General features: G+C 44.0%; 2 protein-coding genes across 3 annotated transcripts in view; both read left to right on the top strand.

Annotated features, from left to right (window-relative positions):
* Positions 1-20703, top strand: part of LOC114685786 (zinc finger protein 667-like) — a 185079-nt gene that overhangs the window by 141029 nt on the left and 23347 nt on the right.
* LOC114685778 (zinc finger protein 583) lies at positions 797-18361 on the top strand. Of its 2 annotated transcripts, XM_028860399.2 has the most exons (5): positions 797-898; positions 2881-2956; positions 12138-12264; positions 13847-13945; positions 16794-18361. In XM_028860399.2, exons 2-5 carry the CDS (start codon positions 2948-2950, stop codon positions 18266-18268), a joined length of 1710 nt encoding a protein of 569 aa, XP_028716232.1. In that variant the 5' UTR covers positions 797-898; positions 2881-2947; the 3' UTR covers positions 18269-18361. The 2 variants fall into 2 exon arrangements, with proteins under 2 accessions (XP_028716232.1, XP_028716231.2); XM_028860398.2 differs by lacking the exons at positions 797-898; positions 2881-2956 and having other exon boundaries at positions 12126-12264; positions 13850-13945.

Genomic DNA, 20703 nt, shown 5'->3' on the forward strand with positions numbered 1-20703 from the left:
CCTTTGGCTGACTGGTACCAGACTTCAGGCTTTTCCTTCTCCCAGCAGAGATTCCCAGGAAGGTTCCAGTTTCGTGGGTTCCATAGTCTCAGGCGTGATTCCACCCTGTCTATTAACAGTGGTTCTCAACATGTGGGTCACGACACCCTTGCGGGCCCACCTTCCCCTTCACAGGGCTCCCTAAGACCATCGGAAAACACAGATGTTTATATTACAATTCACCACAGGAGCAAAGTTACAGCTGTGAAGTAGCAACAAAAGTAATTTAATGGAGCCGGGTGGTGGCGGCGCATGCATTTAATCTCAGCAGAGCCAGGCGGATCTCTGTGAGTTCGAGGCCAGCCTGGTCTACAGAGCGAGTTCCAGGACAGGCTCCAAAACTACACAGAGAAACCCTGTCTCGAAACACCAAAAAAAGAAGAAATAATAATAATTTTATGGTGGGGGGTCACCACAGCACGAGGAAGGTGGAGAACCGCTGCTCTAGACCATTCCTTTTCTACCGCCCAGGCTGAGTTCCAAATCTTTGTTGTTATTGAGACAGAGTCTCCTTCCTCTTGCTAGCGGGCACAGCCGCCGGCCAGCCCTGCGCACGCGCGCTCCAGCATCCCACCCCGACCCCCGCTCCGGGCCGAGCCCGCTCGCTGCGCCTGCGCAGCCTGAGTGCGTCCGGCTCCTGAAAACCCCGAGGGAACAGAGAGACCCGCGGGAGACTCTGGCGCTCCCAGCATGCCCTGCGCCGCGCCGGTCCAGCGCTGGACTCCACCTCCCAGAGGCCTCTGCGCGGCGGGGGCCGCTCTGCCGCCGCGCCTTTGTGCGCCCCGGGAGCTAGCTCCGCGAGATCGAGCCCGGGCCCGGCCCGAGCCGTCCCGGCGCCGAGCGAGCGAGGAGGAGCCCGGTGAGGAGCGGGCTGCCGGGTGGGAGAGCGCGTGTGGCGGGGCCCGCGGGACGGTGCGAGAGCGCGCCGCCGTGCCCGCGGGGGCCCGGGACTGGGAGCCTGGGCAGGCTCGGAGCCCGGAAGAAGGGCTGGTGCCGGTGTGTGATGGCGCTGGGATGGGGGTGTGGGGGATAGGGGGTGGGGGGCGACACCCGAGTGACAGGGCGGCTGCCCCGCTTTCTCGGAAGAACCTGTGACTGAACCTGCGCGTTGTGTGAGACTGAAGGGGGGGGGGCGGGGTGTAGGCGACCACGCCAGAGTGCACGAGGGGACCCGTGACTGGGGACATTGTGAGTGACAGCTCGGGGGGTCGTGTGTTTGGAGACCCACGTGACAGTGAGACCCCCGCCACCACCTCTGAGGGGACCCGTGACTGGGGACTGTGTGCGAGCCTGAGGCTGTGACATTGTGAGTGACAGCATGTGACAGCTCGGGGGGGGGTCGTGTGTTTGGAGACCCACGTGACAGGGTTGAGCCCAAGGCACTTTGTGGAGGGGCCTGGGACGGAATACTCTTTTGAGTCTGTGAGAGGCCGTGACACTGCGCGTGGCGGTACAGGACTATACCACCCTGTCTAAGAGGGCCTGGGACAGTGTGCGAAAGAAAATGTGCGAATAACGAGGCCACAAGAGGCTCTGAGAACGTGTGCAAGACTGACTGGGACTGTATGAGACAGCGTCTCGGGTCGGTGCCTTGTGATGTGGTGGCACCGTGTGGTGGCACCGTGACAGACTATGAGACCCACATTTGACTGCGCAGACCTGTGGAGAGTGAGGCTGTGTTTGGGACTGTGATACTATTCCAGTGGAGCATTTACGATCAGGTGTCATGGAGCCTGTGACAGTGTGTGGGCCTGAGTGACAGTATATACAAGGCTGTGTCATCGAGTCTGAGACAGTGTAACCGTTCGGTGCTGGTGAATGTGTGACGGTCTGAGATGGGGCATGAGGAAGGCTGTGATACTGTGTGATTGTGTGAATAGATGTGGTGTACTGAGGGTTCAAATGAAAGCATTCTAATATATAGCTATATAGATACAGGACTAATATATAGGATCTAATATATAGATAGAGGGCTTCTTGGCACAGAGTTATAGTGCTTGCTTAAATGATTTATTTCTTTAAGATTTTTAAGAAGAATTTTTTTTACTTTATGTGCATTGTGTCTGGCCTGCATGTGTGTCTGTGTGAGGGATTTAGTTAGATCCACTGGAACTGGAGTTACATTCAGTTGTGAGCTGCCATGTGGTGCTGGGAATTGAACCCCGGTCCTCTGGAAAAGCAGCCAGTGCTCTTAACCACCAAGCCGCTTCTCCAGCACTCTTAAGTGATTCATTATTCTTTAAGGCAGTGAAGTTTAATTTAAAAAAAAAAAAAAAGAATTCACAATTAAAACAGAGACTGACTACACTTCCCCTCTCTTCTCTTTCTGAGGAAGTTGTTTTCCGTTCGTTAGCAGTGTCTTCTAGATCACGTGGTCCCTCAGACGCCCACTGTGTAAAGCAGCTTCATTTGGTAGCCTATTTCTCAACCTTGTAGAAAGGGTAGGGACATACTTCCCGTTAACACCATCATCTGTACACTATAAATTCAAGTCAAGTTTCCAGTTTGGCTCAATTATTTGCTCAATGATGGGCTTGGGTATCTTCAATAATGAAAAACCTTCGTGTGTAAAAGGGTGGAAGATTCTTACTTGATAATGCCACTCTGTATTTGCTCTTATTGTTTACAATTGTAAGTGAAAGAGATAACTTAGACATAAAATATATGTTGAGTTCCGGAGCTATAAAGTACATAGGGGAAAATAATTGTAAGTTTAATGACACCTCAAATGTACGACTGTGATGGGAGCAGGAAAAACCAAAGGACTGGGAGGCTTGTAAGGCCAGTGATGCTGGGGCTGCAGGACATACCTGGAACTCATGGTTTCTTTTTTCTATCCAGTTGTGCTTTCTCAGGACATCGCCCCCCTCCCAGAAACACAGTCATAGAGTCTTGAAGTTTTAACGCCATGTCCCAGGTAAGAAGCATTTCTTGTTCCCTGAAATGCTACCTTATTTTTCAGCCAGGTTAACTTTAATTCCTGAAATTCAGCAGCCTGAAAAAATCTCTTCTATCCAATGACTTGGTCTTCTTCTCCATTGCAACACAAAAGAGGGTTCCCCAAAGCCTAAGAGTATCCCTCATTCCCAGCCAACATTTGCTTCAAGGACTCATGCAGTGCTCTTATGAATCTAATGAGGAAAAAATACTCTCTTGGGTAGTGTCTTAGCAGGCTTTCTATTGCTGTGTAGAGACACCGTGACCACGGCAACACTTACAAAGGAAAACATTTAATTGGGGCTGGCTTTCAGTTCAGGGGTTCAGTCCATTTTCATAATGGTGGAACATGGTGGCGTGCAGGCTGACATGGTGCTGGAGAGGGAGCTGAGAGTTCTACTTCTTGTAGGCAACAGGAAGAGGACTGAGTATTATTCTGAAGGAAGCTTGAGCAGAAGAGACCTCAAAGCCCACCCCCACAGTGACACACTTCCTCCAACAAGGCCACACCTCCTCCAACAAAGCCACACCTCTTAATAGTGCCACTCGCTTTGGGGCCATTTTCTTTCCAACCACCAGAGTGGGATATTTGTGGAGTCTCTTTGTGAGTATTGGGGGTGGAGGCGTGTTCAGTTCTGACCGGTAGTGATGAGTTTTTCTCCACCATCTCGGGTCTGAAAGGAAGTAGGAGGGCTTTGGGGTGCTCAGAGTTAGGACATTTGGCAAAAACTCATGTTCAAGATGATTTTGAGTAATCCCATGTATCAAATCTTGATCATTAAATAATGTGTGGCTCAGCTAAGGCAGGGTTTGTCTAAGTACTTGCGAGCTTAGAAGAGGAAGATTTTTAGGAGAACAGTCAAGCCTTCTTTTAGGAATATTCTGAGTTAGCAGCAGCCTACAGCTTTGATATACTAGGTAATTCAGTTAATTAATTAGTGAAATTGTTATGGAAAATAAATTGAGACAGTGCCTCATGTAGCCTAAGCTGGCCCTCAACTCACTCTCCAGCTATGATCTTGAACTCCCAGCCCTCCTGCGTACACCGCTAAAACGCTGGGATTATGGGTGTGTGCCACCATACTGGCTAGAGAGACATTTGTTTGGGGGTGTGGGGAAGGCAGACAGGGAGCAGTTGAGTCTGTATTCTTAACTATTTGTCATGTTTATCTAATGGGTATGGGCGTTTGCTTGCATGTATGTCTGTGCAATACATGTATGCAGTGCCAGAGGAGGCCAGGAGAGGGCATCGGATCCCCTGGAACTGGAGTTACAATGGTTATGAGGGGCCATGTGGGTGCTGGGAACGGAACCCATGTCCTCTGCAAGAGCAAGTGGTGCTCTTACCCACTGAGCATCTCCAGTCCATTGAACCTGTGTTTTTAAAACATCACAAAAATATTTTCCACAATAACCGAAATAGTAAATAGTGTGAAACAGAGCCAAAAGGAAACACATTTAAAGATGTGCATATAATGCCCAGAAACAAAGGCACATATGCAAATTGTATAAGAATGGAATTTATTCCCCCAGTTACTAAACGTGTGCGGTGTGTATCACACCTGCAGGAAAAGGATGGATGAATTGTTTATTTAGGAAAATCTTTTTCCTTACACTTAGGGATTCTATAGGTTAAATATGAAAATCATATACATTGCTAGATAAAATATAGAGAATAGCTGTAAAGAGAAAAGCAAGCCAGAGTGAAATTGTCTAAAGTAGAATTAATTTTTTTTTCCATCCTTGACCCTGTTTTGTCTGAGAAATTTTTAAATTTTTTAAAGTATTTTTTTCTTTTTATTTTTCAGTATGAGTGGTCTGTCTGCATGTATGCCTGCAGGCCAGAGGAGGGCGTCAGGTCCCATTATAGTTGTGAGCCACCATGTGGTTGCCGGGACTTGAACTCAGGACCTCTGGAAGAACAAGCAGTGCTCTTAACCTCTGACCCACCCTCTGGAAGATCAGCCAGTGCTCTTAACCTCTGAGCCACCTCTCCAGCCCCTAAACTAGAATTTCAAAACTTATATATCAGTGGTGGCACACGCCTTTAATCCTGGGACTCAGGAGGCAGAAGCTGGTGAAGCTATGAGTTCGAGGCCAGCCTGGTCTACATAATGAGTTCCAGGATCAGCCAGGGCTACCCAGAGAAACCCTGCCTCAAAGAGAAACGTATGTTTATGTATGTGTGCATGGGCTACTCCGTGAGTGTGGTTAGAGGACAGTTTGTGGGAGTCGGTTCTCTCATGCCGACATGTGGGTCCTGAGCAAGGAACCCAGGTGGTCAGGCTCGGCAGCAAACACCTTCACCACAGGGACTCGGCTTGCTGGCCCATGCCTGAGAAGTTCCTAAACAACCCTGGCCTATAGGTGCCTAAGATAATTAAATCAAACATTAGTAATGGATCATTAAGAATTATTTTAAAACTATTGATTGGTATATATGTGATTTTGCCATTTGTTAAAGATGAAAGTAAATTTACACACTAATGAAATTAGTGTACTTGTTTATTTTTACATAAATGACTAAATCTTGACTGAATATTTGATTCTGCAGAACATTAAACTGAGTTAATCAGTATTTTTATTTTATAATTGGGCAACACTGAGAATCCTGCTTTGTTTAAATATATAGTACAAAATGGCTGAAGTCTGTTTAGGGTCTTTTTTTATAAAATGTTAAAAATTCTGTCCTAATCCCAAGACAAAATTCATTTAATGATTTTTTTTTTAAATTATTGTATATGTATTTGTGTTTTGTCTCCGTGTCTTTATGTGTAACACGTGTGTGCCTGGGGCAGGAAGAGGCCAGAAGAGGGCATCCCATCTCCTAGAAGTGCAGTTGCAGACAGTTGTGAGCCACCATGGGGGTGCCGGAAACTGGGCTGTGAGAACACCAAGCACCCTTAACCACTGAGCCATCTCTCCAGCTCCCATTTAGTGATTTAATGACTGAGACTGAAGTCAGCACCTTAACTGGTACCATAGTTTCTCTTCCCGTTGCTATGGTAAAATACTTTGACAACTGCAAATTTTAAAGGAGGAGGTTATTCTGGTTCACAGTTCATGGTCTGGTCCATCACAATGTGGAAGTCGAGGTGTGGGAGCTTGAAGCAGCTGGTCTCATCACGTGTACCATCAGGAGGCAGAAAACAAGGAAGGCATGCTGCTTGTCTCCTTTGCTCCATTTACAGACTCAGGTCCCAGTCAGGGAAGGGCGTCACCTATAGTGAGCAGTCTTCTCCCACAGGCTTGCCCAGGGGTTCATTTCCAGTTGTGATGGTGTCTTAGTTACTGTTGTATTGCTGTGGAGAGACACCATGACGGTCTCAGTGTGCTGTTGCTGTGGAGAGACACCGTGACTGTCTCAGTCAGTGTTCTGTTGCTGTGGAGAGACACCATGACGGTCTCAGTGTGCTGTTGCTGTGGAGAGACACCGTGACTGTCTCAGTGTTCTGTTGCTGTGGAGAGACACCGTGACTGTCTCAGTCAGTGTTCTGTTGCTGTGGAGAGACACCATGACGGTCTCAGTGTGCTGTTGCTGTGGAGAGACACCGTGACTGTCTCAGTGTTCTGTTGCTGTGGAGAGACACCGTGACTGTCTCAGTCAGTGTTCTGTCGCTGTTTAGAGACACCATGACGGTCTCAGTGTTCTGTTGCTGTGTAGAGACACCGTGACTGTCTTAGTGTTCTGTTGCTGTGTAGAGACACCGTGACTGCCTCAGTCAGTGTTCTGTCGCTGTGGAGAGACACCATGACTGTCTCAGTGTTCTGTTGCTGTAGAGACACCATGACTGTTCAGTCAGTGTTCTGTTGCTGTGGAGAGACACCGTGACTGTCTCAGTGTGCTGTTGCTGTGGAGAGACACCATGACTGTCTCAGTCAGTGTTCTGTTGCTGTGTAGAGACACCGTGACTGTCTTAGTGTTCTGTTGCTGTGGAGAGACACCGTGACTGTCTCAGTGTTCTGTCGCTGTGGAGAGACACCATGACTGTCTCAGTGTTCTGTTGCTGTGTAGAGACACCATGACTGTTCAGTCAGTGTTCTGTTGCTGTGGAGAGACACCATGACTGTTCAGTCAGTGTTCTGTTGCTGTGTAGAGACACCATGACTGTCTCAGTCAGTGTTCTGTCGCTGTGTAGAGACACCATGACTGTTCAGTCAGTGTTCTGTTGCTGTGGAGAGACACCATGACTGTTCAGTCAGTGTTCTGTTGCTGTGGAGAGACACCATGACTGTCTTAGTGTTCTGTTGCTGTGGAGAGACACCGTGACTGTCTCAGTGTTCTGTTGCTGTGTAGAGACACCATGACTGTCTCAGTGTTCTGTTACTGTGTAGAGACACCATGACTGTCTCAGTCAGTGTTCTGTTGCTGTGGAGAGACACCGTGACTGTCTCAGTGTTCTGTTACTGTGTAGAGACACCATGACTGTCTCAGTCAGTGTTCTGTTGCTGTGGAGAGACACCGTGACTGTCTCAGTGTTCTGTTGCTGTGTAGAGACACCATGACTGTTCAGTCAGTGTTCTGTTGCTGTTTAGAGACACCGTGACTGTCTCAGTCAGTGCTCTGTTGCTGTGGAGAGACACCGTGACTGTCTCAGTCAGTGTTCTGTTGCTGTTTAGAGACACCGTGACTGTCTCAGTCAGTGTTCTGTTGCTGTGGAGAGACACCATGACTGTCTCAGTGTTCTGTTGCTGTGGAGAGACACCGTGACTGTCTCAGTGTTCTGTTGCTGTGTAGAGACACCATGACTGTTCAGTCAGTGCTCTGTTGCTGTGGAGAGACACCGTGACTGTCTCAGTCAGTGTTCTGTTGCTGTTTAGAGACACCGTGACTGTCTCAGTCAGTGTTCTGTTGCTGTGGAGAGACACCGTGACTGTCAGTCAGTGTTCTGTTGCTGTGGAGAGACACCGTGACTGTCAGTCAGTGTTCTGTTGCTGTGGAGAGACACCATGACTGTCTCAGTCAGTGTTCTGTTGCTGTGTAGAGACACCATGACTGTCTCAGTCAGTGTTCTGTCGCTGTGGAGAGACACCATGACTGTTCAGTCAGTGTTCTGTTGCTGTGGAGAGACACCATGACCACGGTAAATCTTATAAGGGAGGGCATTTAACTGGGGCCTTGCTTGCAGTCTTAGAGGGTTAGTCCATGATTATCATGGTGGAAGGAGACAGGCATGGCACTAGCACAGTGGTGGAGAGCTTTACATCCTGATCTACAGGCAACAGACAGAAAGAGAGATTGGACCTAGTGTAGATTTTTGAAACCTTAAAGGCCCAGGCCTAGTGACATACCTCATCCAACAGGGCCACACCTCCTAATCCTTTCCAAGCAGTTCCTGTAACTGGAGGCCAAGCATTCAAACATAAGAACCTATGGAGGGCATTCTCATTCAAACCACCACAGAAGGTTAAGTGTTAACTGTCAGAATCATCTGGGAGTTGGGCTTATCATATGTTAGCTGATGTAGAAAGACATATCCACTATGGGAAGCAGTATTTATTCCCTGAAGATGATCTTGGACTATATAAGTATAGAGAGGAGTCTGAGCATCCTTAAGTGTCTCAGTCACTATTCTGTTGCTGTGAATAGACATCATGACCATGGCAATTTTTATAAAAAAAAAGGCATTTCATTGTGGGCTGGCTTATAGTTTCAGAAGTATAGTCCATTATCATCATGGCTGGGAGCATGGCGGCACACAGGCAGACATGATGCTGGAAAAATTGAGAAGAGAGTCACTGGTCCTGGCTTGGGCTTTTGAAAACTCAAAATCCTCCCCCAGTGACACACCTCCTCTGACAAGGCCACACCTCCTAATCCTTCTCAAGTAGTGCTACTCCCTAATGACTAAGATTCAAATATATGAACCTATGGGGGGCGGGGCATTTCTGTTTTCTTTTGTTTGTTTGTTTGTTTTCAAGACAGGGTTTCTCTGTGTAGTCCTGGCAGTGCTGCAACTCGCTGTAGACCAGGCTGGCCTCGAACTCAAGATCTGCCTGTCTCTGCCTCTCGAGTACTGGGATTAAAGATGTGTGCTACCACTGCCCAGCTATCACCACGTCTTTACTATAGATGCAGTGTGACTAGGTGTCTCAAGTTCCTGCCACTGTTACTTCCTCCATGATGGTGGACTGTAACCTGGAACTGTGAGCCAAAATAAATCCTTTTCCCCTGAGTTATTTTTAAGTTATTTAAAGTCAGGGTGCTTTCTTTTCTTTTCTCTCTTTAGATGTATTTATTTTGTGTGAATGAATGTTTTACCTGCCCATATGCCTGTGTACCATGTGCATGCCTGGTACCCAGAGAGGTTAGAGGAGGGGTCAAATCCCCTGGAACTGGAGTTACAGACAGTTGTGAGCCACCATGTTGTGAATATCCCATGCTGGGAACTGAACTGAACTGAGCTGTCTCTCCAGCCCTGGTCAGGGTATTTTTATCACAGCAACAGAAAAGACAGTTAAGACACCCAATGAGGCCAGGCAGTGGTGGTGCAGCCTGGTCTACAGAGCCAGTTCCCGGACAGCCAGGGCTACACAGAGAAACCTTGTCTCAAAAAAACCAAAAAGTTGTGCAACAGTGGTACTCACCTTTAATCCCAGCACTCAGGAGGCAGAGCCAGGCAGATCTTTGTGAGTTCGAGGCCAGCCTGGTCTACAGAGTGAGATCCAGGAAAGGCGCAAAGCTACACAGAGAAACGCTGTCTCAAAAAAACCAAAAAAAAAAAAAAAAAAAAAAAAAAAAAAAAAAAACCTATAACACTTACATCTAGAGTAAGTTGGCTACACCAACCATCACAAATAGCAGTTTTTAAAAATCAAACATTCTTACACACTACAATCAGTAGATGTGCTGATTATACTTATATGCTAAGGAATGATGAAAGGAAAATATTAATTATAGGAGTAACAAAGAATTCAGACAGGAGACACAGGCAGTTTAAGTGGAAGTTTATTTAGCAAAGAAAATTGAAGTATGTGATATATACAGAGAAACTGCTGCTCCCAGAGGCAGTACCAGCACAATGAGTTCTGTCTAGGTTCATAAGTAGTTTTTAGAGGTAGGTGGCTTATTCATAAGGTAAGGTGACCTTTCCCCCTCTCTCATGGTATGCTAAATCTCTCTTTTAGAGAATGAATTAGTCAGGGTTCTTTAGAGCAGTGGTTCTCAACCTATGTGTTGCAACCCCTTTGGTGGTCGAACAACCCTTTCACATGGGTCATATATCAGATATCCTGCATACCATGTATTTATATTATGATTCATAATAGTATCAAAATTACAGTTATGAAGTAGCAACAAAAATAATTTTATGGTTGGGAGTCACCAGAACATGAGGAACTGTATTAAAGGGTCTCAGCATTAGGAAGGTTGAGAACCAGTGGTCTAGAGGAACATAGCTTAGAGAGAGAGAGAGAGAGAGAGAGAGAGAGTGTGTGTGTGTGTGTGTGTGTGTGTGTGTGTGTGTGTGTGTGTGTGTGTGTGTTGAGACCACTGGCTGTACTTCCAAAGGACTTGAGTTTGGTTCCCAGCACCTACAGTCATCTGTAATTACTGTGATGTAATCCCAGTGGATCTGATACCCTTTTCTGGTCTCCATGGGCACCAGGCACACACATAGTGAACAGACATACATGCAGGCAAAACACTCATACACGTAAATAAAATACATAAATAAGTTTTTGAAAGTAATTATTGTCAATAAAGATTACATTTTAGGTATTCTTGTTATAAAGAGAATATGAAAATAAAGCCTGATAGTCTTTTGATTAGCACATTTTCCCTTAATGTTATTACTCACAAGTGTTTGTTTAAACCTAACATTCTCCTTGTTTTCCCTTTATTTCATCTGCTCTTTGTTCACAACTTTATTTCTTCTTTTGCCTTGTTTGTATACAGCTAATTAACTATACATCATTTTCATAAATTCTTAAGTTTCTAAGGTAATACAGATCTATTACTTACTAAGTAACACTCTTTTTTTTTTTTCCTGCCTCAGTGTCTCTTGTTTTCTCCAAATGAAGTTCTTTGGCGTTTAGTATGAATCCCCTGTTGTTGTACACTGTGTTGATTTTATCATTACTGATCCATACATGTATGGTGAGTCTTTTCTCCAGCAACAGAGAGTTTCTCAGAAGTTAGGGACTTCCCATAAGAGAACTAAGCATGACGATTATTAACATGCATTTTTTAGAAAGTAAGGTGGTGGCCGTAAGTGTTACAGCTCTGAGGGGAAAGGTGTCCTGGCAGTTAGAAGCCAAAGAATACCACAAAGTCACACCACACAACAAACCTCACACAAGAGATTTATTAGGAGAGACACAAGAGGGTGGCCGCTTCTGCTCAGAAGCAGCAGCTGAGCAGCAGGCAGGCTTTATAAAGGATTTCTTGGGGGGTGGGGGGGCGGACCTTTACAGGGTGGCCTGTGATTGATGGGATTTTGTGGGCTGATCTTGGAGCAAGCTCAGGGATTGGTGGGATTCTTTAGCCTGATCTTGGGCTTTTTTTTTTTTTTTCTTTTTTTTTTTTTTCCCTGTAGGGCAGAGCTTGGCCACCTGCATCTCCAGGGGCTGGAAAGTGAGGTTGTGGCCCTTTAGAGTGGTCTGGGGGCGGGACCTGGCCACTTGTGCCTTGAAGGGCTTACAGTGGCCATACCTGTAAGTCCAGCACTTGGGGGACTAAGACAAAAAGGACCAAAAGTTCAAGGCAGACTTGAGTTGTGTAGCTATACCCTATCTATGAGAGAGAGGGAAAAATGATAAAGATAGACACAATGATACACACAATCTTAGCACTTGGGAAGCTGAGGCAGAGGGTTGTGAATTCTAGACAGCCCTGAGCCACACACAAGACCCTGTCTCAGAAACAAAAAATAACAAAAAACCCATAATTCCTTTTCTCAAAGTATAGACAGTTTAACTAGTGCTAACTCTTTTCTGTTGTGTTGTATTGTTTTGTTGTTGTTTTTTTGTTTGTTTGTGTGAGACAGGGTCTCACACTAGAGCTTTGAGCTCACTATGCAGCCCAAGCTGGCCTGGAACTCGGAACGCCTTACATCTGCCTCCTGAGTGCTGGGTTTAGAGGAGTGTGTCATGTCCAGCTTTAACCATTTAATCTAGGCCCATGTGAGGACTTGAACCAGAGTATGTTTATGTCATTTCAGGATTTGGTGACATTTGGGGATGTGTCTGTAAATTTCACTCAGGAGGAATGGGAATGGCTGAATGATGCTCAGAGAGACTTGTACAGGAAGGTGACGTTGGAGAACTATAAGAGCCTGGTGTCGCTGGGTAAGGAGGTCTCTGCAGGATTCCAACTCTACACACGGGGCTGGGTTCTGTCAAGTGTCTCTGAGATGCCTGAGTTGCTTTACTAAATTTCCCCTTTTTATTAAACATTTTTAAAAGTTACATCTCTCTCTCTCTCTCTCTCTCTCTCTCTCTCTCTCTCTCTCTCTCTGTGTGTGTGTGTGTGTGTGTGTGTGTGTGTGTGTGTTTGTGTTCATGCTCATGCCATGGCACACGTATGGAAATCAGAGGACAGTTGGTTCTCCCTTTCATCATGTGGGTCCTGGGGATAGAATGCCATTCCTCAGGAGGCTTGGCAGTAAGCGCCTTTTCCCAATTGAGCCACCTCACTGGCCCCTTTAATTTTAAAATTTTATTATTATTATTATTATTATTATTATTATTATTATTATTATTATTTGTGTGTGTGTGTGTGTGTGTGTGTGTGTGTGTGTGTGTGTGTGTGTGTTGGGGAGTTGTGTGCACATGCCACAGAGTGCATGTGGAGGCCAGAAGACAACCTGTGGAGTCAGTTCTCTCCCTCCACCTTTACAGGGGTTTCATGAATGGAACTCAGATCATCAGGCCTTCCCAGCAAGCCCTTTTCCCACTAAGCCGTTTATTTGATTGGCCCAATTTCTCTTTCTTATGCCCATCATGTAATGGCACATGCCTGCAGTTCCAGTTCCAGAGCGCTGGTGTATTAGTTAGGGTTCTCTGGAGGAACAGAACTGATAGAGTTTATATATATATGTAGGTATATATTATATACTCATTCATATATATATACATTTCCACACATATAAACCACATATTATTATATATTACATATTATATAACATATAAAGGGATTTATTAGAATGGCTTACAGGCTATGGTCCAGCTAGTCCAACAAAAGGTCCAAGAATCCATTAGTTGTTCAGTCCACAAGGCTGGATGTCTCAGCTGGTCTTCAGTATACACCAGAATTCCAAAGAAGTGGGCTCTAATGTCAGTGAAGCAATGGAGAGAGAGAGAGAGAGAGAGAGAGAGAGAGAGAGAGAGAGAGAGAGAGAGAGAGAGAGAGAGAGAGAGAGAGAGCAAAAAGCGAGAGCTTCCTTCTTCCATGTCCTTTATATAGGCTGCCAGCAGAATGTGTGGCCCAGATTAAAGGTGGATCATCCAACCTCAAAAGATCCAGATTAAAAATGGATCTTCCACTTCAAATGCTCTAATTAAGGGGGAAAAAAAATCCCTCACAGGTGTACCCAGCCACTTGGGTTTTAGGTAATTCCAGATGTAGTCAAGTTAACAACCAAGAATAGCCATCACAGCTGGGGAGGGAGGACTGCCTTGGGGAAACAGCCTGGCAAACCCAGTTTTAAAAGTTCAAAGAAAATTGCCCCCCCCACCTTTTCTTATGCTCCTCAAATAATTAATATTTTACAGAATTTGTAGCCTTTTTTAGACTGTCCCTTTGTGTCACTCCCTCTAAAGAATATTCCCATCTCCCCCATCTCCTACCTGCAACGCCTCACCTTCCTGATGAGCAGGGGACTGGATTTGATCCCCGACAGTGGCTAATTCCTCTTCTGTTTCTTGGAAGCAGGGATTCCTGTTTACAAGCCAGCTGTGATCTCATTACTGGAACAAGGAAAAGACCCCTGGGTGGTGCAGAAGGAGGGAGCAAGAGACGCAAGCCCTGGTGAGTGGAGCCAAACTAGGGAGGTGGGTGCCCCTGTCGGGAAACGCTCAGATGTTGGGAAGAGCCTAGCTCATCCTTAGCGCTTCTGGAGTACTTCCTTTCTTTCTTTCTTTCTTTCTTTCTTTCTTTCTTTCTTTCTTTCTTTCTTTCTTTCTTTCTTTCTTTCCTTCCTTCCTTCCTTCCTTCCTTCCTTCCTTCCTTCCTTCCTTCCTTCTTTCTTTCTTTCTTTCTTTCCTTTTTTGATTTTTTTCGAGACAGGGCTTCTCTGTTTAGTTTTGGTGCTTGTCCTGGAACTCACTCTGTAGACCAGGCTGGCCTTGAACTCACAGAGATCCGCCTGGCTCTGCCTCTGGAGTGCTGGGATTAAAGGTGTGTGCCATTTCCACCCAGCTGGAGTAGTTTCTTTTCTTTTATTTCTTTTTTAAATGTTTTATTATTATTTATGTATGTGTACATGTGTGTTTGTCCATATATGTGCATGTATCTAAGATTAGGGTCATCCCCTGAATCTGGAGTTATAAGCAGTTGTAAGCTGCCTGATGTGGGTGCTGGGAACTGAACTCGGGTCCACTGCAAGAACAATACATGTTCTTAACCACTGAGCCATCTCTCCAGCCCTGGAGTAGTTTCTTTTAAAACATGTGGTCCATACAGAGGCTAATCCATCATGCTGAGCTGGTCTAGAGTGAGTGAGTTTATTAGGTACATGGCCTGCAGCAGTAGAAGAATAAACGGCAAGCTGCAGAGGGACATTGGAGCATCGAGTCAGATGCTCACACCAACAGGGGAAGCCTGGGAGCCAGGAGCTGTTGATGGACAGAGGGCTCCAGGCAGATCGCCTCTCAGAGTGAGACTTCCCATTAGCCATTCCCACCACAGGCCTAAAACCATCAGAAAACACAGATTCATTACAGTTCATAACAGTAGCAAAATTACAGTTATGAAGTAGCAATGACAATAGTTTTGTGGTTGAGGGGTCCCCACAGCATGAGGAACAGTGTTAAAGGCTCGCAGCACTAGGAAGGTTGAGAACCGCTGCTCTAACAATCTCCTCCTTCTGCTGTAAAGGGCATGGTATTCTCCTTTTGTAAGACTTATTTTTATTTAACGTGTATAAGTGTTTTGTCTGCATAGTACATCACATGCAATACCTGCCTAGGCCAGAAGAGGGCGTCAGATGCAGACCTAGTTAAACTGACCATATGGGCGCTGGGAACTGGATCTGGGCCTTTTCAAGAGCAGCCAGTGCCAATCTCATTCTCTCTTATTGGGTGATCGATTGTCAAAGTTCCCTTTGTGTATCTTCACCTGTCTCCTGTAGATTCTGATAGTTCATGGGTTTTGTTACTATTCTTTCCTATAGTTTTAATTTCTCTTTCACTTGGGTTGTTTAAAAGATAATTTTCTTGTTCCATTACATTTTGGTCAGATTGTTTTATTGTATTTGATTGGATAGTGGGTTTTTAATAAGATCAGATAGTGGGTTTTTATATCTTTTTTTGGAGGAGGGGCTGTTCTGAGACAGGGTTTCTCCATGTAGCCCTGGCTGTCCTGGAACTTGTTCTGTAGCGCAGGCTGGCCTGGAACTCAGAGATCTGCCTGCTTCTGCCTCCCGAGTGCTGGGATTAAACTCGAGCGCCACCACTGCCTGGCTCCTCTTGTTTTCTTAATCAGTGATCCTTATAAAGGAACCTAATTTTGACTTTACTTTTTCTGTTGATTCTATCTACTTCATTATTTTCTCACGTAGCGTGTGTTTTTCCACTTCCTTTGGGTTTCTGCTGGTCATTCCTGAGGTAGGCCCTCAAGGAGTTACTGTCTTTGTTTGTTTATTGTGTAATTATACGCACTTTAGAATTACAACTGTTCCTTAATACTCTGATAGTGAGTACATGCCAGACATAAGTAGGTCTCTTAAATTTAATTCTTTTGAGGGTAGAGAACATCTCTGTCTGATTTCAGTCAGTATTTTGAAATTTGTTGAAATGAAATTTGATCTGTCTCCTGTAGATTCTGATAGTTCATCACGAAAAGGCCTGACTTACTGAACATACTATGACTACCCACTGGATCATTGTTGAATGTAGTTATATCATTATAAAGTAGGATACAGTAGTCAATTCTGCTGAGACCCACTATGCATTTACTAATTTTTGCCAAGATTTATCAGTTCTAAGACTCTGTTTTTGGTAGTGTTGGGACACTGAGATGTCTCATCGGATAAAGGCACTTACCTCCAAGCCTGATGACCTGAATTTGATCCTCAGGACACACGTGGTGGAAAGAGAGAACCAGATCCCACAAGCTGTCCTCTGACCTCCACACAAATGTCAAAACATTCGCTTATGTGCACACATTTAATCAATGTAGTTTTTAAAAGAGGTAATCTTATTTGGGTCTAATAAAGAAAAGCCAAATTAAAACCTGTACTAAATTAATAAAGGCAAGCAGTTTGATAGAAAAATATGTTTTCATGAAGACATTGTGGCTTCAGGAATCAACTGAAAAATTACATTTAGTTAGAACTTATTACAAAGAAAATTGTTTTCAGAAACACCTTCCTAGAATGCAAAAATTAACCATAGAGTAGCTCTAGCTGTCCTGGAACTCACTATGTAGAGCTGGCCTCAACCTCACAGAGAACCACCTGCCTCTGCCCTACAAGTACTGAAATTAAAGGTATGTGCCACTGTGCCCAGCTTAATCACCTTTCTTAATTTAGTAGTGAAGCTGCATTAAGAGATGTTAAATCCTTTAATTTCTTTTGTATTTTACTTTCTCTGTTTGAGCACTTTCTTTTCTTATAATGAATGAATTTTAAAATATCTATTTGCTTGGCATCCTTTAGATTGGGATTATGTCTTCAAAGGCATTGAATTTTCATCAAAGCAAGATATTTATGACGAATCGGCCAAAGTCCTACCCATGGGAAGAAGCCATCTTAGTTATAGCCTTGACTGTCCCAATTTGAAAGAAAACCATGAAAGTGAAGACTGGTTTAAGAACAGATTGGGAGGTCAGGAGGTGCATCCTAATCAATTGCTCATCATTCATAAAGAAATCTATGAAGATCAAAGTAATGGGTGTAATCCGTCTTGGCAAACATTCCATCAGGATGCAATACTAGATATACCACAGAGTTTTTCTACCAAAGAAAGAACACATCAATGTGAGCCACAAAAGAGAAGTTACCGAAAAAAGTCTATGGAAATGAAACATAAGAAGGTCCATGTAGAGAAGAAAATTCTGAAATGTAATGAATGTGAAAAAGTCTTTAACCAGAGTTCATCCCTTACTCTCCACCAGAGAATTCATACTGGAGAGAAACCCTATGCATGTATTGAATGTGGGAAAGCCTTCAGCCAGAGCGCAAACCTAGCTCAACATAAGAGAATCCATACGGGGGAGAAACCTTATGAATGTAAAGAATGTAGGAAGGCCTTCAGCCAGAATGCACATCTTGCTCAACATCAAAGAGTTCATACTGGAGAGAAACCTTACCAGTGTAAAGAATGTAAAAAAGCCTTCAGCCAGATTGCACACTTGACTCAGCATCAAAGAATTCATACCGGAGAGAGACCTTTTGAATGTATTGAATGTGGAAAAGCCTTTAGTAATGGTTCGTTTCTTGCTCAGCATCAGCGAATTCATACAGGAGAGAAACCTTACATGTGTAACGTGTGTGGGAAAGCTTTTAGTCACCGTGGATACCTAATTGTACATCAAAGAATTCATACTGGAGAGAGACCCTATGAATGTAAAGAATGCAGGAAGTCTTTCAGCCAGTATGCACACCTGTCTCAACATCAGAGAGTCCATACTGGAGAAAAACCTTATGAATGTAAAGTATGTAGAAAAGCTTTTAGCCAGATTGCTTACCTCGATCAACATCAGAGGGTTCATACTGGAGAGAAACCTTACGAGTGTGCTGAATGTAGAAAGGCCTTCAGCAACAGTTCATCACTTGCTCAACATCAGAGAAGTCACACTGGAGAGAAACCCTACACGTGTAAGGAATGTAGGAAAACATTTAGCCAAAATGCAGGCCTTGCTCAACATCAAAGAATTCATACTGGAGAGAAACCTTATGAATGTAATATTTGTGGGAAAGCCTTTAGTTATAGTGGATCCCTTACTCTACATCAGAGAATTCATACCGGAGAGAGACCTTACGAATGTAAAGATTGCAGGAAGTCCTTCAGGCAACGTGCACACCTTGCTCATCATGAGAAAGTACATATAATGGAGTCATTCTTGTCCCTTTCCTCTCCATCACCCTCTCCATCCAATCAGTTGCCGAGAGCTATGGGTTTGATCTCATAAATCAGACCCATTAGAAGCATTTCTATTTCATCATCCTTGTCTTCTACATGGTAATCTGTTTTATGTGGAATACTGAAATATCTTTCCAGTGTATTCACCCATGCCTCTGTCAGTTTTTATACTTCAGCAAAACCTAGAAAAACACATCGTGGTCATATTATTTATCCTTCATTAATTAGGATTACTTACTGACATCCAAAAACTCATTGGGAAGAAGCACACAGTCCTTAGAGTAACCTAACAAGATACCTTGTCCCCAGCACCTTGTTTCAAACTACCTTCTAAAGCCTTCATGTCAATATTCTCTCTCTCTCTCTCTCTCTCTCTCTCTCTCTCTCTCTCTCTCTCTCTCTCTCTCTCTCCATCCAGAATTAAAATAGATCTAGGCTCTAATCCTTGCTCTTCCTTTTTCCATCCCTAATTTCAGAGCATTTGGTCCTTTGTAACCTTCAGTCTTATCTATATTGTGGGACTAATAATGGTTCTACCTCAAACACTATTGGGAGAAGTAAATAATGCATGTAAATTTCTTAGCAGAGTGCCTAGCGTAAAATAATATTAATCTACAATAAAAATATGATATACACAAAGAAGAGTTGGTCATTTTAATCATAAAGAAGCAAAAACACAGACCTGGACATTATAACTATTTGGTTTTAATTAGAAATACTGAAGTTGGAGACTGAGGACTGAGCTCAGTTTGTAAAGTGATTTCCTAACATGCACAATCCTAGATTCAATCCCCAGTACCACATAAGATGGACATAAAAGTTCAAGGTTATTCTTGGCTATATAGCCAGTTCAAGTCCAGCCTGGGCTACATGAGACCCTATCTTAATACATATAACAAGTGGGTGCCATCTAATGCAGTTTGGGTTGACATTAGACTGATGATAGAGGGAAAACATGTTAACTTCTATTTCATAGCATGAATATGTAAATATATGACTGGACAGGAAAAAAGATTTCATTGTTCAAGTTCTATGACACCATACTTGCTTTTCTCTAAAAAAAGAAAAAAAAGAAAGAAAAAGAAAAAAGGAAAAAAATCACTCCAAGGTAGAATTTACTGAGATATGTTATTATATATATATATATATATATATATATATATATAATATATATATATGTATATATGTATGTATAAACAAAAGAAAAACAGGTATTTAAAAAACAAGGCAGAAAATCTGATCAGTAATCAGTGAACTAGAGTACTTACCCAGTGTGTACCACAGTTAAAGCCTTTAATACACATCTCCAGTTATTTTTTTAAAAGAGATCGTGTGTGTGCGTGCATTTGTCTCTGTGTGTGTGTGTGTGTGTGTGTGTGTGTGTGTGTGTGTGTGTGTGTGTGTGCGCGCGCGCGCGCGCGCGCGCAAGTGCCTGAGGAAGGCTCTGGATCCCCTGGAGCTGAAGTTAGACCTGTTGATGAGCCACCTAGTGTGGATGTGCTCTTAACCACTGAGTTCTCGCTCCAGCCCTACATCTCAGTTAATTCAAAAGAATTCAAGTGTTGTGAATGTTTTCTGGCCAGAATGGAATGATCTTAGAAACGATATATAACAGAAAGATAACCCAAATGTGCCCAAAATTTGAACCAAACTAGCACACTTTTTAGGAACTCAGTTCACAAAAGACATCATAAGAATGGACTAGGGGTTTGCAGAGATGGCTCAGTGGTTAAGAGCACTTGTTGCTCTTACAGTAGACCTGGACTCAGTTCCCAGCACCCACATGGTGGCTCACTACCACCTGTAACTCCAGGTCCAGGGCTTCTGATTTCCTCTTAGAGGCTCCTTGGATGGTGCACAGATAGACATGCAGACAAAACACTCATAACATACAAAAATCTCTCTTGAAAGAAAGAATGGGAACTACAGAAAGAACAGATGGCTTGGAGTATATCTTGAGGACAGAGTATACCAGCTTAGCATGGATGAGGGAAGCCCTACCTAGGTTTGATCCCCATCACCTGCCCCCTCACCAATTCTGAGTGAAAATCAAAACAAAAGCTGATTCTTTGAGGATGTCCATAAAACTAATGAACTTTTCGTGTGCATAAGGAAAATGGAAAGAATATGTTACCAGTGTCTCGGATTATAACAGGTACTACAAGTCCTCTTGCTAAAAAGCATTGACTCTAGACTTAGTCTCATAAAACCACCATAAAAGGTGCCCAGAGGACCCCGGTTATTATCCTAAAGCTGCAGTCACCTTGGATTCTAGGAACAACGGTGCCAGTCAGTATTTTTTATAGGGCTCAGGAAAATGCTTTCCATGCAAGCATGGGGACCTGAGTTGAGATTCCCAGCAATCACTCAAAAGCTTGGTACAGCAGTATGCCAGTCTATGACCACAGCACCACAAGAACAGAGATGGGCAGATCCTGTTGACTCATCAGTCTAAACTGATGAACTCTAAGATGAGTGAGAAAC

Source organism: Peromyscus leucopus, chromosome 1 (assembly GCF_004664715.2).
Source record: "Peromyscus leucopus breed LL Stock chromosome 1, UCI_PerLeu_2.1, whole genome shotgun sequence".
Taxonomy (NCBI): domain Eukaryota; kingdom Metazoa; phylum Chordata; class Mammalia; order Rodentia; family Cricetidae; genus Peromyscus; species Peromyscus leucopus.